The sequence below is a fragment of the Hemicordylus capensis genome, chromosome 1, assembly GCF_027244095.1.
Source record: "Hemicordylus capensis ecotype Gifberg chromosome 1, rHemCap1.1.pri, whole genome shotgun sequence".
Lineage (NCBI taxonomy): Eukaryota > Metazoa > Chordata > Lepidosauria > Squamata > Cordylidae > Hemicordylus > Hemicordylus capensis.
In genome coordinates this window covers 367,083,055-367,104,967 of record NC_069657.1, presented here as the reverse complement: position 1 = coordinate 367,104,967, position 21,913 = coordinate 367,083,055, and the positions used below count along the sequence as shown (strand labels likewise).

The following is a 21,913-nucleotide window of genomic DNA, read 5'->3' as shown; positions in this document are numbered from 1 at the left end:
TGCATGATAATTGCATGCATGATAATTGCATGCATGCAGACCAGGGAAATAAGAAATAACTGTATCTTGCCTACCCAATGATGCCATGTTGTCCATGAGCATCCTCTCTTTATCAGCATACTCATCATTGTAGAAATCACCCATAAGCAGTAAATCAATGGCTTCCTGTTTCACACCATCAAAAATGTTTGACTGAATAGTCTTTGAACGGGCACCATCCTTGAGTTTCCCCACCTGTATAGCAAAAAGATTTGCATAACTCAATTAACTCACAGTACTAAATTGCAAGAATAGGTTAATCTCACACTCTCAAATACCTTAGCTTTTCCTTCCAAAGCACGGCTGCCCCTAAAAATCCTACTTAGTGTGTGTCCATTGATGATCCACATTGCCTTATAGGACTCCAGAAAACGTTCGACTATAGGCTTTGAATTCAATCCCAAACTCTCTAGCTGAGTTAACAGAACCTAGATTAGAGAATGAAAGAAAAAAGAAAAAGGAATATGAAATACAGAAGTCTCCTCCTCCCATCACTTGTTGCTGTTTCCTAATTTAGGAATTTTGCTCACAGTAACAAATCTCAGACGGAATGTTTGGTCTTTCCCCAAGACTCAAGAAATGCTGGGTGGGGTGGCGTGGAGAACATTGATGAAAGATATCTAATGTTGGATCACTCACCTCAAATGCTATGAAGGACTGGACGGTGTTCGTTCGATCCAGACAATCCAGGCAATTTGTTCGCAAGGTACCCATCTGTAGCCTTCAAAAATCAAATCAAATAACTATAAAATTTAACACTGAATGTCAGAAGCCATCTCACAAACTACTACATTACATCCACAGTAAAAAGTACATAAAAGACGCAAAGACACGAGTATGTAGAAGACTAGATTATTTATTGTTAGATGAACTTGTCCCAGTCCAACAAAGGAGATCCATGTACCAAAGACATTTGCACAGTCAATACAGATATACATTTTGATGTGCACCTAGGATCTAGGCACAAACCTAGGTGCAACCTAGCAAGGACAGCTGGTCTTGTGGTAGCAAGCATGAATTGTCTCCTTTGCTAAGCCCCCTTTGCTAAGCCCATGAATTGTCCCCTTTGCTAAAACCCTGATTTGCATTTGAAAGGGAGACTACATGTGTGAACATTGCAAGATGTTCCCCTTAGAGGATGGGGCTGCTCTGGGGAGAGAACCTGCATGCTTGCATGCAGAAGGTTCCAAGTTCCCTTCTTGGCATCTCCAAGATAGGGCTGAGAAGATTCCTGCCTGCAACTTTGGAGAAGCCACTGTCAGTCTGTGTAGACAATGCTGAGCTAGATGGACCAGTGGTCTGACTCAGTAGAAGGCAGCTTCCTATGCCCCTATCAACAGGACACATGAGGATGTGCCTCCCTACCCAGACCATTAGTTGTTCTGTGCAATTAGTGGGCTGCAACTAGACCTAGATTGGGGTCTAGGTGCATAACACTTTTAATATGCAACAAGCTTTATGATATTTCATCTATGATCCTCATAACAAGCCTGCTCAGCCTTTTAGCCACTGAGTAGCCTTGGATAATCTCCCTGTTTCTCAGCCTTAGTTCCCCAGTTGTAAAGCAGGAATAATTCTTATCCAGATGATACTTTTAAGGCTGAAGTTATATTGTGGAAGCACTTTGCACTCTATGGCTGTGCACACCTATTTGGGAATAAGTCCAATTTAAACCAACTTTCTTCTGAGTAAATATGCATAGGATCTGACTGCAAGAGATTATTAATATACAACAAAGAGTAATGCCTTAATGAAGATAATGCCATGTCAATCATTCTTATACAAATGGGGAAATGAGGCTGAGACAGTGACTCACCTAAAGCTACTAAAAGAGTCTATGGTGGAGCCAATCTAATTAAGGCCTCCCAATCACGTCTTCTCAGCCTTTTTCCATTTTGAATTAATTATCCCATATGTAAAAGTGAAACCTTGCCAGCTCAAATAACCTCAAGAGTCGTCAGCATATCAATTAGTTTGCAAGCAAGTCATACAACAAGCAAGCAACCCATAACTGAACATGAGAAACTTGACAAAGGAAAGCAAAGCATAAGCCTGGGGTCAAGGGGCTGCAGCACTCACCGGGGACTTGCATTCCTGCCCCTTGTGAAGACCCCGAATTCTTCCCAGTGCAACTTTAGCTGGGGGCCCAGTAAATTCTCCAGCTTCTCCATTTTCCCACCTTTAGCAAACTGGTGGTAATCAAAATTAATCATAGGGGTGTCTGCTGCATGGGATGATGCCCATAGCAATTTCTGTTTCCAAAATAATAAAAAAAAAAAGAGATAAAATTCCTCTTTTGTTCATTCATCCACAGAAACATTGTGACAATATTCATTGAACTGCTGGTGAAATCCCTGGTATTTCCAACTGGAAAAGATCGCTGCCAGAAATCCCGGAGAACTGCTATCAGAATAGACAATACTGACACAGATGGGTTTAGTGCAAGGTAGCTCCATAGTCGCGATGTTAGCAATGAATCCACTGATTATTATTAAATATAATTCATTTCATTCTTTTGTCCAAAACATTTCCCCCCAAGAAACAGAAATACCCTTTTAAAAGTACTTTTGAGCTGGTACAGCAAGATAGATCAACCGTTTGTTTTTTATATTATAAATATTTGCATATTTCATTGCCTTTGCAATTTTCATTTAATTTTTTCTCTATCGCACAGCCCATATAAGAGGCAGTTATAAGGGAATGTGTTTTGTAAGTACAAAACACAGATTGCTGTTCAGCTGCATCACAAGGGCACACAACTATCAATCTTTTATGTGACATCACATGACAGACACTCCACAGGCACACAACCCAACAATGCTCTTGTCTGTAAAGAAAGTCATGCTGACATTCCACCAGCACATCACAAAGCACTATGATAAATGGGTGCTACAGGCAAACAACACTGGTGGAAACGTTGAGGACAGAAATGTTAGACTTATTACTGCAATTCTGCCTGTCCTTTGAGGAACAATCATATTGTTTTCTTCACTTGCATTAGCACTATCGTCAGACTCGTTTCATAGTTCAATGGGCAAGTTCCAAAATAAATTCAAAAGAATAGGTGCTTTAGCACTGACTATGTAAAGGCTGCATATAATATGACTGGGTGAGAAGCATGCATCCTTGTTTTGTTACTGCCGTCAGATCGGTTTCTTTGGTAACTACCCACACTTCAGCGTCTATTTACAGACAGCTGCACTTGGTAGCGTACTTCAAAATTACATCAGACTAAACCATTACTATCTCAGTGGGAGTCATTGTTCAAAGCATTGTACCCAGTTCTGCAGCTGCGTTAATTGTTAACACCACAAAGAAATTACAAATTATTCTCTCTGACAAAAATTATAGATATTATTGAGAGATGAAAAGACTTAATTTCTTTTTTCTGTGACAAACATGAGTGGAAATCCAAAGGCTTTTTTTAAAAAAACCTCTTTAAAATATCTGGAGTACAATCTAGTAATTGATGCTTTCAGTGGAAGAATCCTTCCCTGGGAAGCTTTGATCAACCTCAAGGAAATGGTAAGACTGCCATTCATTAATAATAATATTAATTGGAATTGTGATTATAATTGTTAAAACTTCACCAGAACAGGCACTTGCTGTTTTTAGCAAGCTACTAAGAGTTTATTTGCACAAGATTCGCAAACAGTGCACACTGTGTTCAACGGCGCTTATTCCCAGGTAAGTTTACACAGGATTACAGCCTATGCCTCTCAGTTACAAGAAACACTATTATAACACTAATGATTTAAAAAAATAAAAGGTCTCTCTGATCTCTGCTGGCCAGATGCCTAAATTCCGATGAAGAGAGATTTGTTCTTGCCATGATGCGCAAGACTCTGAGCACAGAGGAAGTTAGCAAAATGGTTTTGCTCTTTGTTTTTACCTTGAAAGCCCTGTTGAGGACATCCTCTCCTCCTTTGCTTCCTAAGAGATTAACTATCACTTGCTTGCCATATTGTTCTTTCAGAAGCATCATATGCCTGCAAAAGTAGCAACAGGTTGCTTTGGTTTAATACATATTAGGTTCACACTAGAATTCCACTTTAAATGCATGAAAGAAAGGCTAGTGGCTGCCTTGTAAATTACACCACATTTCTTTGGACACCCTTAGAGCAGCCTGACCCTCTTCTAGAAGTTGCTCTGTCTGTGGCATCTTCAGCTACTCCAATAACCCAATCAACTTGCACACAGTCTTCTGGCACTTCCCTGGCTTCAAAAGTTCCTAAAAGGTTAAGTGAGTGAATGAAAGGAAAGAACAGTGCCCAGTACAGATGGACAAAGTTTCTTTGGTGTAACAAATTTCCTGTGGTGCATTTGGAATAAATGTGCAGTTTGGTACTCTTTTGTTGGGGGAATTCAGACATCTTTGTTTAAGATAGCCTGCAGCACTGGTGCTAACTCAAGAACTCTCTCATGTGGGTTTATTTGGGTTTGTTTTTTGCTAGAAATGTCATTCTTCCCTCAGCTGATGCATCTACTGCTCTTCCAAGCATTGCCTGAAATGTGGTTGCACAAATGTCGGGGCACCTATTGGACAGTGTCTGTGGCATTACTAGCGACATGCAATTCTTTCTCTCACCATTCCAGAGCCATTTTGTGATCTGTTATTGAGTTTTATTTTTTACTTCTTTAGAAGCTGAGTCCTCCCTTGCACTACCACTAAAATAAAGTGGTAAACTTTAGCAGCAAAACTAACTCACTTCCCCCATATCAATACTTCAAATTTTATTGAAAGAACATGCAAACTTTTAGAGGAGTACGTCAGGGCTGTATACTTGCTCCTACTTTGTTCAACATCTATGTTAATTCTGTGGTTACTTGTTTGTCCACCCTTTCTATTCATTCACCAAAGTTAGCTGATAGGCACGTCTCCATATTATTATATGCGGATGACATGGCTATTATGTCGCAGACACCTGTAGGCCTTAAAGCGTGCCCTAAGACTCTTCTCATTATTTTGTAACCAAGAATCTATTGAAATAAACTATAGTAAGACTAAAGTCTTAGTGTTCGCCAAGCGAGCTAGGCGTTATAATTGGTCCATACAAGGACACAAGATTGAGCAGGTTAATTCCTTTAAATATTTAGGAATTACATTTCACTCTGTTGGCTCTAGAAATGCCCATTTTAACTCCATCAGGCAGTCTGCTCAATTGGTTGTAAATAAGATCAAATCTTATCATTTTACACATGGTGCTGCTTTTATACCTGCGACAGTGAGACTTTATTACAGCTAAAGTACTGCCTTTGCCCCCTGCTAACTTGGCAAAGAGGCACCTTTTAATGTGGTGATTCTCTTTATTTAGCAGGGGGAGAGTAACTGGCCCTCTCCACCCCCCAGCACAGTACCTCCAGTGACTGTTGCTGGTGTCTCTCTTATGTTTCTTTTTAGATTGTGAGCCCTTTGGGGACAGGGATCCATATTATTTATTTAATTATTATTTCTCTATGTAAACCACCCTGAGCCATTTTTGGAAGGGCCGTCTAGAAATCAAATTATTATTTTATTTTACAGAGTCAGACAGGTGTTACTGACTGGTTTGTTTTATCCAGACATCGAGTCCTTCCCAAGGACCTGGGATGGCTGAATTTTATTGTCAGTGTTGTTGCTGTTGTTATAGATATTGTCGCAGAATATAGGCATTATTATTATTATTATTAGCTCTTCTATGGAGCCCAACTGGGACCTGCAAGCAATTTTGCCCTATTGGAGGCTATCCAGACTAAATTTATTAGATGCATTTTGCGAGTACCGTGTTGTGCTCCGAATGCTGTCATCAGAAGAGAAGTTGGGCTTAATAGGTTGGAATCCTTATACTGGCGCTGCATTTTTTTATTTTGGTTAAAATTGAGTTTTGGACAGGCGATTTTAGCCTCTTTGGCTATGAATGATGGTTTTAATTCGAGCTGGAAACGAGCTGTGTTGAGTAAATTTTCGTTTTTTGGCCTCTCCGTAGAGGATTTGCATACTGTTGGAATTGAGCAAGCCAGGAAGTTAGTTAAGCAACGTGTCCTGGATATAGAAGTTCAACAAGAAGATGCATGGCTCAAGCAGGGTTTATACTTAGGGAGTCAAGCTATTAATCTTAAATCAGCTAAGTACTTTGATGTGGTGCTTGTCCCTAAATTTAGACGAGCCTTCACTTTAGCGCGTTTAAATGTTCTTCCTACAGCAGTATTGGATGGCAGGTTTAAGGGAGTTCCGCTATTTTACGACTTTGCCCATGTGGCAAAGGGGTTATAGAATCCACCTCACATGTTATTCTTTATTGTGATTTTTATAGTGAACCCCGTTTAAGACTTATATCTCCTGTGTTAGATAATTTGCCTGGCCGGTCTGATGAATTTTATTTAAATTTTCTTTTAACTAATGTGGACACTGATATTTCTGTTATGGCCAGATTTTGTTACATTATTTGTAAAATATGTACTGGTTTATTGTAAATGTTTGCTGGTCAATGACCAAATAAACTTATATCTATATCTATCATGCTATTGAATTGGGGCCATCACGAGTAGACCCCTAAACTCTGGTTAAAAACAATCCTCTCAGGAAACCTAGGAACCCTACAATCTTCATATGGTATAATAGCCACAATGTAGATGGCTGTTTCTTCTGCTTCTCATTCCCTATCAGAAGTGCTGGTGATGACACATGGAGTCTTCTCCACCACTTCTCCTTGCTCCAAAGCCAGGGGCAGACATAATGACCTGCAGCAGAGTTAATGTACAAGAGGAGAGGGATGGAGGGTGATTCCAGAGTCCAACTTTGATCTCTTAGCCATGGTCAAAGGCTATGGCTGCACTAATCATAAGAGATTAAGCAAAAGGCTTTACATAAAAGATTGCTTTCGAGGAGGGACTTGAAGAAAGAACGATGTGGAACCATGTGGGTGTTCTGGGATACCTAAGATGAAGCAGTGACATTTAACTTTATCAAGTTTGCAGTGGTATTGTAATTAAACATACTTGTCAAAAGCAGGAGCATTAGCTTCCAAGCCTCTGGAAAGTTTCAAGTGACGGGAGCCAACCTAAGTGGATAATAAGGACAATAAAAGGAAACAATGCTTTTAACACGAATCACTAGATGTCTCCCTTTTTCAAAGGAAACATTCCTTTATTATCACTTAGCACCCACATACGTACTCAGAACATAAAATACAGATTTTATTAGCAAACAACACTGACAAGTGAACACACATTCATAATGCTTTCACTCCTTTTTGTAGCCAACTGTAGCCTCCCAGAGGCTCCCAAAGTGATTCTCCACAAACACATGAGGCAAATTGTTTGAGCCACCTGTGAATGCAGACTACCTTACAAATTTGCTAAAGGGAACACCAGTGTTTCCCAACTGTAATGTGTAATGCCCATGGAAGTTTCCTTCCCATAGCAGCTTTAGAAGGGAGCAATTGTCTTCCGGACCACTGCACAAGGGGAAAGGATTAACACCCACTGTCCCATCTTCCTATTCCAGTCCCAATCCAGATCAGGGGAGCCCTGCAGACACTATATTAAAGCGGGGGCAGGGGGAATAGAAGGGCAAACCGGTGGCACACAAAGATGGACCCCTCCTGATGATCCCACTGCTCACTGAGATCATCAGGAGAGGTCTGTCTTTGGGTGCCACTGTTTCATCTCATTGCAACCCAGGAGAGGGCCTTCTCTGTTGTCAACCTTAGGTTGTGGAACACGCACCCTGTGGATATAAGAGGACTGTCTTCATTGGAGGCCTTCAGGGGAACCTTAAAGACCCATCTTTTTAGCCTGGTTTTAATATATTTTAAATTGGGTTTTTTTATTTTAATTGTTTGTATTTCTGATTTTAATGTAAACCGCCCTGAGCCACCTGTGGAATCACCTGTGGAATCAAATAAAATAAAAAATAAGCAAACAATAGCTGACATCCCAACACTACAGCCAAAAAGAGTACACAAAAAAGTGCAGTTAAAAACTGTGCATGCAGTGCTACCAACCGGACTTCTGAAGAGAAGATGCTCACACAGCGGAGTGATGTTCACCAATTCCCCCTCCTCTGGAAGCACTCAGTGCAACCTGGAAATAGGTCCCTGAGGGCCACAAAGCTCAGTAGCAGAATTGCTAGTGCTGTGCATGTGCATCATCAGGATGTTGGCCCGTTATGTCCAGTTTGGCCCTAGCAGTACAATTCTATGTATGTTTACTTGGAAGTAAGTCCCATTTTCTTTGATGAGCAGTATTCTAGCAAATATGTTAAGGATTGTAACCGAAGAACTTTGAATTATTAAGTTATTAAATACTGCCTTATTTAAGTGTACTAGAGACCTTAGCAGAGCACTAGACCTCGTACCCATTTCTGCTTTAGATTATTTACCTGAAGACCAGGTTGCTCCCAAAACAATGGAACTGAACCTCTGATTTGAACAAAGGAAGAGATATCAGTGTCCAAATAGATTGTCTGCAGAAATAAGGAAATAATGTATCATCAGATTAATGCAATTTATTAGAATTTCTTAACCACATGACTTACTAAATGGCTTTAAGACATAGACTAGACATCAGTTTAAAAGTTGACTGTAAACTATTGCCAAATTCACAGATATTTCTCTTCATTTATTTAACAATTTTCTGCCCTGCCTTTCAATATAAATATTAACAGGGCATCCAACAGTTATCATCACAATAACACTAAGAATAAAAACAGCAGGTAGCACAATAACAGCCTAAAGCTGTTAGGTCTGAATTAGAAGAGTTTTGAAAAAGTATCTGAATTAGAAGAGTTTTAAAAGTCTGGGAAAAGAAAAAGATATTTGCTTGGAACTGAAGAGACATGCAAGTAGAAACCAAAGCAGTTTATGTGCCAAAACCAGACCCCAAACCAGATAAAAATTGATCCAGATAATCAGTCTCTTTCAGGCAGGGCTGTCCTTAAGGCATGGCAAGCAGGGCGACTGCCCCAGGCCCTGCTCTTTTAACCCCCATTAGAATTAACTGGAAGGGGGCCCCACACCGGCTGATTTGCTCTGGGCCCCGCCAGGGCACTCTAAGGACAGCCCTGCTTTCAGGAGTGTCTGAAATTGTATGACACCTGCCTGTTCAAGCACCTTACCGAAGAAGGGGATGTTTGCAACTGGCAGATTGTAAGTACATTCCTCAGGATCAAGCGGATTCTTCATGAATGGTTTCACAACTGCCTCCTTCAAGGTAGCTGGGTCTCCTTCTCTGTCTGTCTCTCTCCCTCTCTCGCAAAGATTACCCTCATGGACCTAACCAATCAACCTCCTTCTACCAAATGTTTTCAGCCAAAAGGGATGAGGGTGAAGCAAATATGGCTGATTACACTTCTCCAAGCACCTTGTCCATGTCCCTCAGACTTAAATTCATCCAACACAGGACTAGGCAGTGTTCTGGCCACATTCCTAGACTGAACTGAAGGACTGATAGCATCCTAAATCAAGATAAATAATTCAAAGAATTTTATTCTAAAAATGCTATGTCCCCGCAGGCCTCTGAGGGTTCTTTCACATTTGCTTGTGGGTCAAGTTGCAAAAGTCTCTGAATCACTTGAAAGAGCTCAGTCAGGGTAAAGGTAAAGTGTGCCATTGAGTCAGTTTCGACTCCTGGCGGCCACAGAGCCCTGTGGTTTTTCTTTGGTAGAATACAGGAGGGGTTTACCAATGCCTCCTCCTGCACAGTATGAGATTATGCCTTTCAGCATCTTTCTATCTCGCTGCTGCCCTATATAGGTATTTCCCATAGTCTGGGAAACATACCAGCAGGGATTCGAACCGGCAACCTCTGGCTTGAAAATCAAATCATTTCCCCACTGCAGAGCACTGTGCAAATGTAACAACGGCAAAATGTTTCTTATGGCTCTATCGCTGCCACACAGTAGACTTGATAATGAGTTCTAAATGGTGTTTGGTTAGATTCACATTGGCCAACAAGTGAGCCAGATTAACAAAGCTTTGTGAGAAGCGCTGGTGCTGCTGCTAAATTGCTAACACAATATTGACAACCATGCAAGGGACAGGGGCAGAATTTTGACACCGTAATCCTCAAGAACATATTTTTGGGTGGCACAGAGCACTTCCAAGGAAAGGGGAAGTAGTTGAAATTAACAAATACCCTTGCACGCTTGTGCTGTGTTATTCAAAACCATTTGCAACACCGGTATGCCACATGTAGCACCCGCACTTTGTTAGTCTGGATGCCAGCCAACATATTTTGCCCTACTGATATTCTCATCTCCCTACCTAATTCATAACCCCAGCTTCCCAAGTAAACCAGGGGGCCAACTGTGCTCTGCTTACTGGAAGAGGGAGTTTAGGAGCAACTAGGTCCTCTACTGAGTCATCTCCATTTCCCAGAGCAATTAGAGCTCTGACAGGAGTGCCAACAATGCCAGCTGGAAACTCCCCAAGCACACTCAGAAATCCATTAACCTCTGTGGCAGACCATTCTAATAGGTCCACCATCCAGTGCTCTCTCTAATTTTTTTCATCTGTGTGTGGAATGAGTTTTCTTCTGGGCGGCAGTATCAAGGTAGCGTCAGCGCACATGCATTCAGAGTGGGACCTTCCTAATTAAACCTGGAGTAGAATCTAAAATTAACTGAGTGGACATAAAGAAGTGTGTGAGTGCATGCCTTAGAGGGAACACTAAGAGGACCACCATCCCTGAGGAGGGGAATAGTCACTGTAAGTTTAAAGTTTATCACCAGTCTGGCCACGACAAGGAAATTGAAGAGAAGTCCCTAATCCTGGCCATCTTCTTGCCCAATTAGTTTCTGGTCAATGACTGAAATAAAGTATGTTCTGTTCTTGCCCAATTAAGAATACCAAGCCAAGAGCTAAAAAACAAACAAACAAACAAACAAACAAACAAACAAACAAACAAACAAAAAGAGCAGTCTTGTCGCACCTTAAAGACAATTTACTGAAGCATAAGCTTTAAAGGCCTACAGTCCATGTCATCAGATGCATGAAATGTTATCCTTAATAGGGATGCGCACAAACTGGTTCAGCGCTCCTTTTCTGGAGTGCCAAACTGGTTTGAAAGTCTGGCATTCAAGCTGGTTCGGAGGCGGGGGAGCCGGTCCTTTAAGGGGCAAGGAGGGTGCCCTTACCCCCCCCGCTCCCCCCCCCCCCGCTGGTGCTCTCCTCAAAAGCATTGGCGCTGGGCTGCAGTGTACCCCCCTGCAGCCCCGGTCAGCGTCAAATTGAAAATGGCCAATGTGCGCGCGCACACGTCAGCCATTTCTGGTACAACGCTGACCAGGGCTGTAGGGGGGTACACTGCAGCCCCATGCCAATGCTTTTGGGGAGAGCACCAGTGGGGGGAAAGCAGTGGGACAGGTAAGGGCACCCTCCCTGCCCCTTAAAGGCCCTCCCCCCAACTCCCGGGAGTGCACGAACCAGTTCATGCACATCCCTTATCCTTATTTGGTAGATTTGTTTGTATGTGCGTGTATGCATATATAAACACATAGGTGTGGGGGGAGGGGAGGTCAACAGTGAAGGCAAATGATCATGAAATATAAGAGATACAGTCTGACAATTCTATGTAAATAAGCTAAGCATGGTGACAATTCACATTTGGGGCAATTGTTAACAACATTCTTCTAACTTAGCCTAAGTTAATTAGAACTGTAATGTGATAGGAACACATAATTCTGATTCAGTCTCATGCAAATCCAATGACATGCCTTGATAAATTTTAATAAAGCTGTGTCACGCTAGTTTTACTTTGAAATTCCTCTGCTAAAGAATGACAACGTTCAAATAATCAAGAATGTAGGCCACTACATATGTTGGACTGATAGCATATTGGGACAGCCTCATGGTTGTCACAGTGGTCATTAACTCCTGAGCCACCCAGATAAGGCAGCCTTAACTTGAATGTGGAAGTCCCTCAGCAAAATGTGGAAGGACCTCAACAAAAAGTGAGGTCCTCAATACCATATCTGAGACCACTTCCATCAGCTTAGGCAATGAGATTATTGGGGAGCTTGATGGTTGGTGAACGAATGGGAACTCCAGTCTGCCCCTATTGCCCTGCACCATGTGCAAACCCTCAGAACTCAAACCCAAAACAGACAGGGGTCCTGTAGAGGAAGTCTATACAGACTACAGCAACTTGCTCCCCAGCCTACAAGTCTGTGCTGGTGCTGTATTGAGAATACTGGTGGGTCCAGCTGAGAGATGTAGGCAAAAACAACATGATAATTAATTGCATTCCCCGATACGATAGAATATTAGAGTCACAGTTAAGATGATGTGTTATATGTACACAGCTAAACAGATCTAGCAACTCACTTGCTGTTGAATTGGTACTGGCAGAATGTAGTCTGGGGATGGTCCACCTTTCAAAATTAGGACTTGTGTAGATTTAATAGTCATGTAGATGAGGGAGTTCCCACAACTTTTCAAATTTGACAAACTGTGACATGAGAAGCTGCACTTGCAACAATTCCCTCTTTCATGCAACTATTAATGACACAGGAGTCAGTGTTGAAAGGATAGCTATTCCTGGTGTACATACATGTACGGATACTCTCATACTGTTTAGCTACTGGAGATTTTATCACATCTTGTGACCAGTGACAATACCAGCTGAATGGATCAGCTACAAACACAACATCCATTATTTTCTTTGATCACATATTGTGGCTTGGCACTGTGTTCTGTAATAAAATGTCTGAGGTCTATTACTGTGACTTCAGTTGAGATTAATAACTTGATGTTCTTTCCCAAGACACTTTTTCACTATTTTGTTCCTTTCCTGAGCACGTCTTTTACATTTGTAAACATGAATAGAAAAATATATTTTGTAACGGGCACTGCTGCTTATAAATTAAAAATCTAAAGGCAGTTTGCTTTTCCAACACCTATATCCTAATTCAGGCCACCTAAGCCTAAATATATGACATGACCCTGGAAGCCACAGGACAAAGGCAAACTTACTGTGCTGGCCTATATTTAGCAATGAAATCCTGGCCCATTTCCACCTGTGATACATTATACTGGTGTCATTGTTCAGCATAATGAACTTCCCAGAATCCAACACAGAAAAGGTATCAGAGAAGTCATCCAAGAACTTTCTTTTATAACCATGCTGTATCGCTCAGCACATGGTCAGGTAACTTGTTCAGCACCACATTGGAAAGGAAATGTGAACCCGGAGACCACAGCTAATTTGCATATTCTATTTGCACTTAGTTAAGGGACCTTATTAATGTGGCTACTCATTATGGGCAAGCCCCATCTCACCAAGTTCATCTTCCATTTAGTCAGAAATCTTACTGTGGATAATCTCAAAACAGCAAACATGTTTAAAGCCCCTCATTTAAAATGCTGAGACAGATTTGGAAAACATGACATTAATATAAAAACCATGAGACCTGTTGGTTCCTTTCCACTAACGATCTCTACATTTTCAGTTTTATAGCCTGTAATCCTATAGGTCCATTTAACACATTACCTTTTTAGGTGAATTTCTAAAAACACAAACTGTGAGCAGTTTCTCACAAGCAATAAGAAATGACAATAGGGCTTGCGGGGAAGAAGCCCTGAAGAGCTCACCTTCCGACAGACGATCAGTTTTCTTCCCTTGGACAGGCAGATTGCCTGCCCAGATGAGCACTGGCTGCTGCCAGTAGCTCCAAGAGTCAGGTTGCCAGGGCGCATCACCCTGCATTGGCTCCGCCCGCCTGGAGCTCGTTGTGCGGTGTGTTATGGGGATCCTCCCTCCCCAAGAGCACCACAGTGTGTCAACCGTGGCGGACAAATGACCCCAAAAATGAGGTTTAGAGAGTGCTTGCTCTCCTAATCTCATTTTGGATGGAGGCTCCACAAGTGGGTTTGCTGTGGGAATCAGTCCGATCCCAGTGCTACATACATGCGCACAAAACCAGGCTGGGCTTTCTTAGCCCGGTTTTGCATGCGTGTGTGAATAGTCTCCATCCAGGCCTCGCTGAAGCCTGAAGCTCAGGAAGGAAGGAAGGAGGCAGGCAGAGTGTCTAGTGCTGGCTGCCCTTGCCCACCACAGCTCTCTGCACACCCTCTGCACAGCCCAGACCAGCCTTAATAATGGAGATATGATGTGATTTCCTTTTTGTGGTTATTCCCCCCCCTCTTGAATATTTAGGGATTGGCTTGCCATAGGGCTTTGGTATTGAGCAGAGATGTAGGGCAGGGTGGGAGGAATATGTATATTTAAATTGAAGTGGACTGGACAAATTGTTGGCTTTTTAAACATTTTTTTGAATTTAAAAACCCCATCAAAAAGTCCTATAAGTGGCTTGTTTCATGGCAGAAAATTACAAAAATCTCTGGCACAAACAAGTGTGTGTGTGTGTGTGTGTGTGCGCGCGCGCGCATGCGCGCGCACACACACACTATGCTCAAGTTGATTTGCAACCCAGAAGGTCTGAGAGAGAACTGTGAAGCATGTGTTGTGCTTTTTATTTTTATTTCTTTAGAAATGCACTATATGTCCAAGCTGGCTGGACATGTCCAAAAACCTCACTCACACTATTTACACTGTATGTCATCAATCAGTATGATTCTGTAATGATATGAAATGTCCAGCCTAACCACAGGCTGGGTCAGGCTGCTTGTGAAAACAGCCTCAATAGGGATGTGCATGCCTCCAAACCGGTCCGGATGGGCACAGGGGGTGGTTGTAGCTTTAAGGGCGGGGGGGTAGTACTTATCCCCCCCACCGCTCTTCCCCCTCTGGTGCTGTGTTTTTTAAAAAAGTTTCTGGGGCGGCAGCGTTCCTCCCTGCCGCCCCTGGCCCCGTCGTTAGCCTTCCAGTGCTCAAATACGCTACACGCATGCGCCCGTTCCGGCGCACGTGCGCACTTGCCACTGCCATGCGCACTCCGTACATGTCACACATTGACATGTGACGTGTACGGAGCGCGCAGGCGGCGGTGGCGAGTGCGCACGCGCGCCGGAACGGGCGCATGCGTGTAGCGTATTTGAGCACTGGAAGGCTAACGACGGGGCCAGGGGCGGCAGGGAGGAACGCTGCCGCCCCAGAAACTTTTTTAAAAACCACAGCACCAGAGGGGGAAGAGCGGTGGGGGGGGATAAGTACTACCCCCCCACCCTTAAAGCTACAACCACCCTCCGTGCCAAGCCGCCGGGCCAGCTCGGAACCAGACCCGTTTGGAGGCCTCCAGCATGGCTTCCGAACCGGTTTGGGCTCACTCCTAAGCCTCAATATCTTTTATTTACTTACAAAACTTTAGTATTTGAACAGCTAAAGGGCATATGTTAGGTTACTCATTCCTAACTGACACATTAATTATCAACTTTCTAGCAAAAACTGAATATGTGGTTTTAAGGGCTGTAATGAAACTTTTACATTAGCCAGAAACAAGTGGCACGGGTTCTATCCTTTATTTCAATGGACTTTGCAAAAGAGACATTTCAGGTCTATTTGTGGCAACCCCCTTGACCATATCTAGGTTTAACGTTTTGTTCTGACCACCTAATGGCAACTGCAGAAATTGCTACAATTACACTGATATTTCCCAAAGCAAATACACAACATGCAAACACAACATACATCTTTAAACACATGTCTCTGGGAAACTTGACTGGGCAATGTTTGCCAGACACGTGTACACTGATGTTTAAAGATGCTTGTACACTTATGTACAACATCCACATGATATTTATTTGCTGCAAGGAACATCACTACTTCCCATAGCAATCATAATATGTGGAGTTGCCCTAGTAGACCACCCTGAGGCGCTCACTTAAGTGCTTCATTCAGTTCATCACTTCAGTGCCTACACTGGATGCAACTGCTGCCCTAAAAGGAAAATACTGATTCAATGTAATTTTTTTTTAATACAATGGCAAATGAATTATCCACACCACTTCTTGTTTTTTATTCACTTGGTTTTAACCCCTATCATTCTGTAGCTATAAATAGAGCAAAAAATAACCAAAACTACCAACTTGTTTTGTGGGAATCCTCCCAGCTTATAAAAAGAAACAAACCCACTTTTGGATATTTAATACTTGTTTTTCTAACCATGCGAAGAGTAGAGTTGCTGAATAAAATGCTTCTGCAGGCACACAAATCAAACAGGGGAATAATTCACATTCCTATCAGCGAGGAAGAATTAATGGAATGCTTTAAGCACATGGTAAGGGAGAAAAAACTGAATTAACTTTTAATTTTTCCAGTAGAAATCCCAAAGAAAAACAGGAGGTTCTTTTTTCTCTTGGGATATGACAGAATGAAAATGTGTCACTTAGACTCTTTCTGGGGATATGAAGAAGACACGAAAACCTCTGCCACAGCATTTGCAGCACAATGAGTAGGAAAATGCTCCCCACATATATTTTCATATATTGACTGTCAGGCTTCCCTCTTTCAGTTCTTCTCACTGTTTGCTGCTTTTCCTGCTCCTGCTGGTTTCATATTTCCTCTAAAGAGGTCAAACTAAAATGACTAAGTAAGTTAAAAGGCTGACTGCTGGCTTCAGTTTATAAAGGAAAAGAAGACGTAGAGATTGACTTGTTTTCTTTGCCTGTGTAATGAGTCACTACTGCTAAGCAAGCCCACCAAAAAAAAAATTTTTTTTTAAAGATGACTCACAGCAAAGCAGAAATGCCAGAAGGCTAACTCAGTGGGAGACAAAGGAATACCATTTATGCATAAAAGAGCTGCCTGGAGATAAAGCTAATTGTTTCTTGCTCTCCTCAAACCAGTAAAAAATGTCAGAACGAATGCAATGTAAAAGGGTCAGAGAGCCTTCCCCTGGCTTCTAGAATCCTGGGGTGTCATTTATTCATGAAAGAGCAGAACCAGCGTATCATTACGAAGCAAGTGGAAACCATTTTTTCCACTGAATTATTAGCAGCCAAATTATTACTTCATTGCTGACTGTCTAGTAGTCTACTAAGGAAGAGGGAGGGATTTTCCTCCTGAGCTTCTATGCTCCAAACTGAATTGGATTGCAGCCATTCTGAAGTGCCATTTTATTTGATCAAGACAGTTGCTGAGCATGAAAGGATGTGTGCTCTATTGAGCATGAAAGGATGTGTGCTCTATTGAGCTCAGCACTGAATCCGCTTCCAGCTTAACTGAGAGACTGCCTGTCAAGGAACCATGTGCATGATGGTTCCATCATTTTGAAGCCTCCATCATTTTCAAGTGAGATCACATCCACAGCATCCGCCAGACCTGCCATTTACCAATCACCTAATCCTGTCTAGCACAGGAGAAATAGACACTTCACACCTCACCTACCCTGCAGAGACGGTGACTGGAAAATCTTTGAACTATGGACAGGTATCAGTCCCATAGGTGCCTCTACTCACCAAGGCATCTCACCTCCTCATTGGCCAAGGAACTGTCAACCGGAGCCCTCATGGCATCATGAATGGTGGAAGGGGCTCATTGCCCTTCCAGGAACTTTGCCTAAGAAACTCTTTTTAAAAGTTGTGTATTTCCTCTGATAAGTGTCAGCTATTTTTCCATCTACTGGCTGAACCATCCTTCATCAAGGTATGTAAGTGCTTTGCATTAGACTTTAGTTAGGATTTAAAAATAACTTTTGCTTTATTTTTCCCCAGCACCTATCTGCTCCCCAACCCTCCTTGGTTCCTGTAGACGAATAAAGTATTATTTTAGAGAGAATGATCTCACCTCTTATGTGTAGTTCAGAGACTCTGGAGTTGCGTTTCCCCACAAGCTGACCACTTAGGAACATAGGAAACTGCCATATACTGAATCAGACCATTGGTCTATCTAGCTAAGTACTGTCTTCACCGACTGACAGTGGCTTCTCCAAGGTTGCAGGCAGGAATCTCTCTCAGCCCTATCTTGGAGAAGCCAGGGAGGGAACTTGAAACCTTGGTTGAACTACTTAAAGTGAAATTTAACTGAAGGAGCGAACTAAGCCAGGCTTCTGCTCTGCAGAGACAGAGGGAATCCTCCAAACGTTGGTTCACACTCAAACTTGAGTTCTCTCTGGAAGCAGAGAGTGGTGGCAGCGACTACTGGGGGTGGGGGGTGAGTGAATTAGACTGCCCAAACTCCAATGGGTTTCCGTACATGGCTGGCAGTGCTGTGGATCCGAACCGAGTTCTCTAAGAGCACACACAGATATACGATTTGGAACCAAAGGGAAAGGTGGATGAGTTTTTATTTTGCAAAAGCACACATCTTTTGGTCAAAGTCAACCAGGTCCAGGAAGAAGATGGTAGCATGGAGACAGACTGAGAAAGTGAGCCCATGAGTTCAGAGCCAACAAGAAATGAAGGATATTGGTGTGCACAGATGGAAGCCCAATGCACCAGACAAGCAGTTGAAAAAATGGAGAAAAGTAATACGCACACCCAAATTATTACTCTGGAAAGAGAGTTAGAATTGAGGAAGCTGGAATAGCCGACAGAGCAAGAGAGGGCAGGCCAGAGCAGCACCACTCCACCCTCCCCCATGAGAACCGCTATAGACACCAAACTGCTCCAATCCTTCCACAAACGTGATGGCATTCTGAGCTTCTTTGAGTACGCTGAATGCATGTGCCAAGACTAGCAAGTGCCCAGAGCTAGATGGCTGTTTTTTAGAGAGAGAGAGAGAGAGAGAGAGAGAGAGAGAGAGAGAGAGAGAGAGAGAGAGAGAGAGATGGGATTTTTCAGGTACTTGTTGACCTTCGGGAAGGGGAGAAAAGTTTCAAAACCAGAGTAAGGTACAGGTATGTGCTGACCCCTGAGCACAGTCACCAAGCCTTCAGAACCATGATTCAAGAGGCATCTTTCAAAGTGATGATTCTCTTTATCTTAAACAAGGTGAGAGCAACTGGCCATATCCAACCACAGCACAGCATATTTTCAGTGGCTGCTGCTGATGTCTACCTTATTTCCTTTTAGATTGTGGGGCCTTTTGGAAGATGGAACCATCTTGCTTATTGTCTATTTTTCTAAGTAAACTACTTTGAGAACTTGGGTTGAAAAGCAGTAAATAAATATTTGTAGTAGTTACAATAGCAGCAGCAGCAGCTTTTTTCACCCATGCACGACAGCATACAACACTGCAAACATACCAAGCTACACCACTGAAGCATTTAGCTCATTATAGTCTAATCTGAATGGCAGTGACTCTCCCAGGTCTCAGACAAGGATCTTTCAGAACCCTACCTACAGATGCCAGGGACTGAACTTGGGACCTTCTGTATGCCAAACAAAAGCTCCACATACAGCTTTCTTCTTCTTTGCGCATAGTAGCCCTCCATACTTCCTGCTGTGAGCCCAGACACTACTAGATAGCCAAGACAGGGAAGTGAAGCCAATTATAATGTAGGTCACACCTAAATGTGCTGATAGTCTGAGACCAATATTCACATGATCCATTCCTCAGAAACTGGAGACTCAAATCCTTGTTTTCTCCAAAATTGTAATCATAATAACTCCTGTGGCAGTCATTCAGGCAAGAAGTAGTGCTCATTGCTATTTCTAAAAAGAAATTTATATGCCAGATTATTTCTAATGAAAAAAACAAATACCACAACACAAAAACATAGCACTCTTATCTACTCAAGCATACTAGACAGCAGTGGCAGAGTCTCTACCATATTTTACGGACTATAAGACGCTACGGACTATAAGACGCACCTTAATTTTAATCCAGTTTTTCAGAGTTTTAACATATTAAACTGTTAAAACATAAGACGCTCCTGAATTTTGGCGGATATTTTTCGAGGAAAAAAGTGAGTCTTATAGTCCATAAAATATGGTATTTGTTTTTCTTCCTGCTATGCTTTCCGGTTACAAAATTCTCCTCTAATTTTAGACTACTACCTGGTGAATAGAAAAGAATAAATTACTTTACAATCATGTTCACGAGCCAGCAATCAATTGACATTTTGTTAATCCATCAGGAGCTGAAACCATCTCGTTTGCCATGAAAATGGTAAGCTCTGTGTTTCATTGTTGTTCAGAATTGCTTGCATGGTTACTTGCAGCAGCCTAGGTTAATCTATTTTAAAAATGACATTTTGAAATGTAACAAAAGAGAGGAATGATGATTAGACTACCAAGAGAAGACACTGCAAATCTGACCATCTCAAAGCCTTACTTTCAGTCCTCACTCTAGTTCGAAGCTGTAGAACGGGTGTCAGCAACTGGTGGCATGCATGCCAAAAATGGCACACTAAATGATTCTGAGAGGCACCCACACTGCTAGGAAAACTGACTGCTATGATGCCTGCTGCCAGCCTCCAGCCGGCATGTCACTGCTTGCTTTAACAGGTAGTGAACTCCACGATTAGTGGTGGAGGTCTCTGGCTGCGCTGGCAGGGCTGGATCTCTTCTCTTAAACACATGTGTGCAAGCGGGAGCCAGTTAGATAGCACAGCAAGATATACTGCCACCACCAATCCTGAATGTCTACTACAGCAAGCGGTGTCATGCCAGCTGGAGGCAGGTAGCACACATGGTGGTGGCCAGTCTTCGCTGCATGCTTGCGCTCTCTCCTCTCCAGCAACTGACTTCTGTACTGGAGGAGACAAAGCACTAGAGCTTGCTGAATGGCAGAGAGACAGACCAGCTGGTAATACTTAATGCCAACTGAAGAAAAGCGATGCACACTACCAGGAGGAAGAGTGGGGGGCACAATCAGTGTGGGGCTTCTAGGCCAGCAGTGAGTCCAGCAGCTGGGGACATAAGGCCAATGGCATGGGGAGTGAAGCAGGGATGCCAGCTTTACTTCAAGCTGAGTGTATCCCTTCTCAAGCTACCCATGAAGACTTGGCACACCATTTCTGAATGGTTGTCGACCCTTGTTGTAGAACAGCATCTTTCATTTGGCACACAATCTAGCTGTTTTGCTCCTTCTGCAGGGAGAAGATCTGCCGTAACAGGTCAATGGTAGAAGTTCTGTTATCCAGGATTCCCCTATTTGATTTCCAAAATAATGTGGATATATGACTAACAAGAGCCCAGTAAAGGACAAGGGAATTCACTACTGTCCAAGCACAGGGAAAGCTGAAAACAATATAGACATGCCCAACTACAGTAAGGATTAGCCACAGGCCACTCAGGAGCAGTAGCTCAGGACCACAGCTCCCAGATGTCTGCCTGATTAAAAGGTTCTGCAGTTATCAAGCACCTCCAAGATATCAAGCAAACAGGGAGAAGTCCTAGAAGACTGGAAAACAGAAAATGTGGTGTCCATCTACAAAAAGTGGAAGAACCATCACAGACTAGCCTGTGTTCAATACTAGGAAACATGAGGCCAAGTCTAAATGTGAGTACATACACTGAGAATTTTTTGTCATCAAGCAGTGTATAGTAGTAAAGTAAGGGGAGCTGGGAGGAATTGGGTTCAGGTCACATTCATGACTGAAGAAACCATGTAATATTTGGTCATCTGATCCCATCCAAAGAGTAAATGGGAATTGTTCCGTGTTTGCCTGAAATGATGTAACAACTGGGATAAGACAGCTACAATCAACTAAAAGGAAACCAGAGGCCAGCTAATAATTGGCCAAAGGCCTGGAGCAGTCTCCTCCAAAAAAAACGGGAGTGAGAGATGTGGATCTCACCTGAGAGCAAGTTCCACAGCCTGGGAGAAATCACCAAGAAGGCCCTGCCCCACATGCTTAACAAACAGGTTTCAGCAGGTGTCGGCATCTGGAGCAGGCAGCCCTTAAAGTACCTGAGGCCCCAAGTTGTTTAGGGTTTTAAAGGTAATAACCAGCACCTTGAATTGTACCTAGAAACAGATTGGCAGCCAGTGCAATGTCTTCAAAGTCGATGTAATCTGTGCACTGTGGGTGGTTCCAGATGTCAGTCTAGATGCCACATTCTGCAACATCTGTAGTTTCTGAATACTTTTCAAAGGCAGCCCCAAGTAC

At 42.7% G+C, this 21,913-nt stretch overlaps 1 protein-coding gene across 2 annotated transcripts in view; it reads right to left on the bottom strand.

Annotated features, from left to right (window-relative positions):
- Positions 1-21,913, bottom strand: part of SYNJ2 (synaptojanin 2) — a 132,667-nt gene that overhangs the window by 60,771 nt on the left and 49,983 nt on the right. For both annotated transcript variants that reach the window (XM_053294060.1, XM_053294051.1), the window contains 7 exons: positions 8,402-8,485; positions 7,018-7,079; positions 3,932-4,028; positions 2,119-2,291; positions 679-760; positions 318-467; positions 75-234 (listed from right to left, as the gene is read on the bottom strand). In XM_053294060.1, coding sequence (XP_053150035.1) covers positions 75-234; positions 318-467; positions 679-760; positions 2,119-2,291; positions 3,932-4,028; positions 7,018-7,079; positions 8,402-8,485 — 808 coding nt within the window. The remainder of the gene's footprint in view (positions 1-74; positions 235-317; positions 468-678; positions 761-2,118; positions 2,292-3,931; positions 4,029-7,017; positions 7,080-8,401; positions 8,486-21,913) is intronic.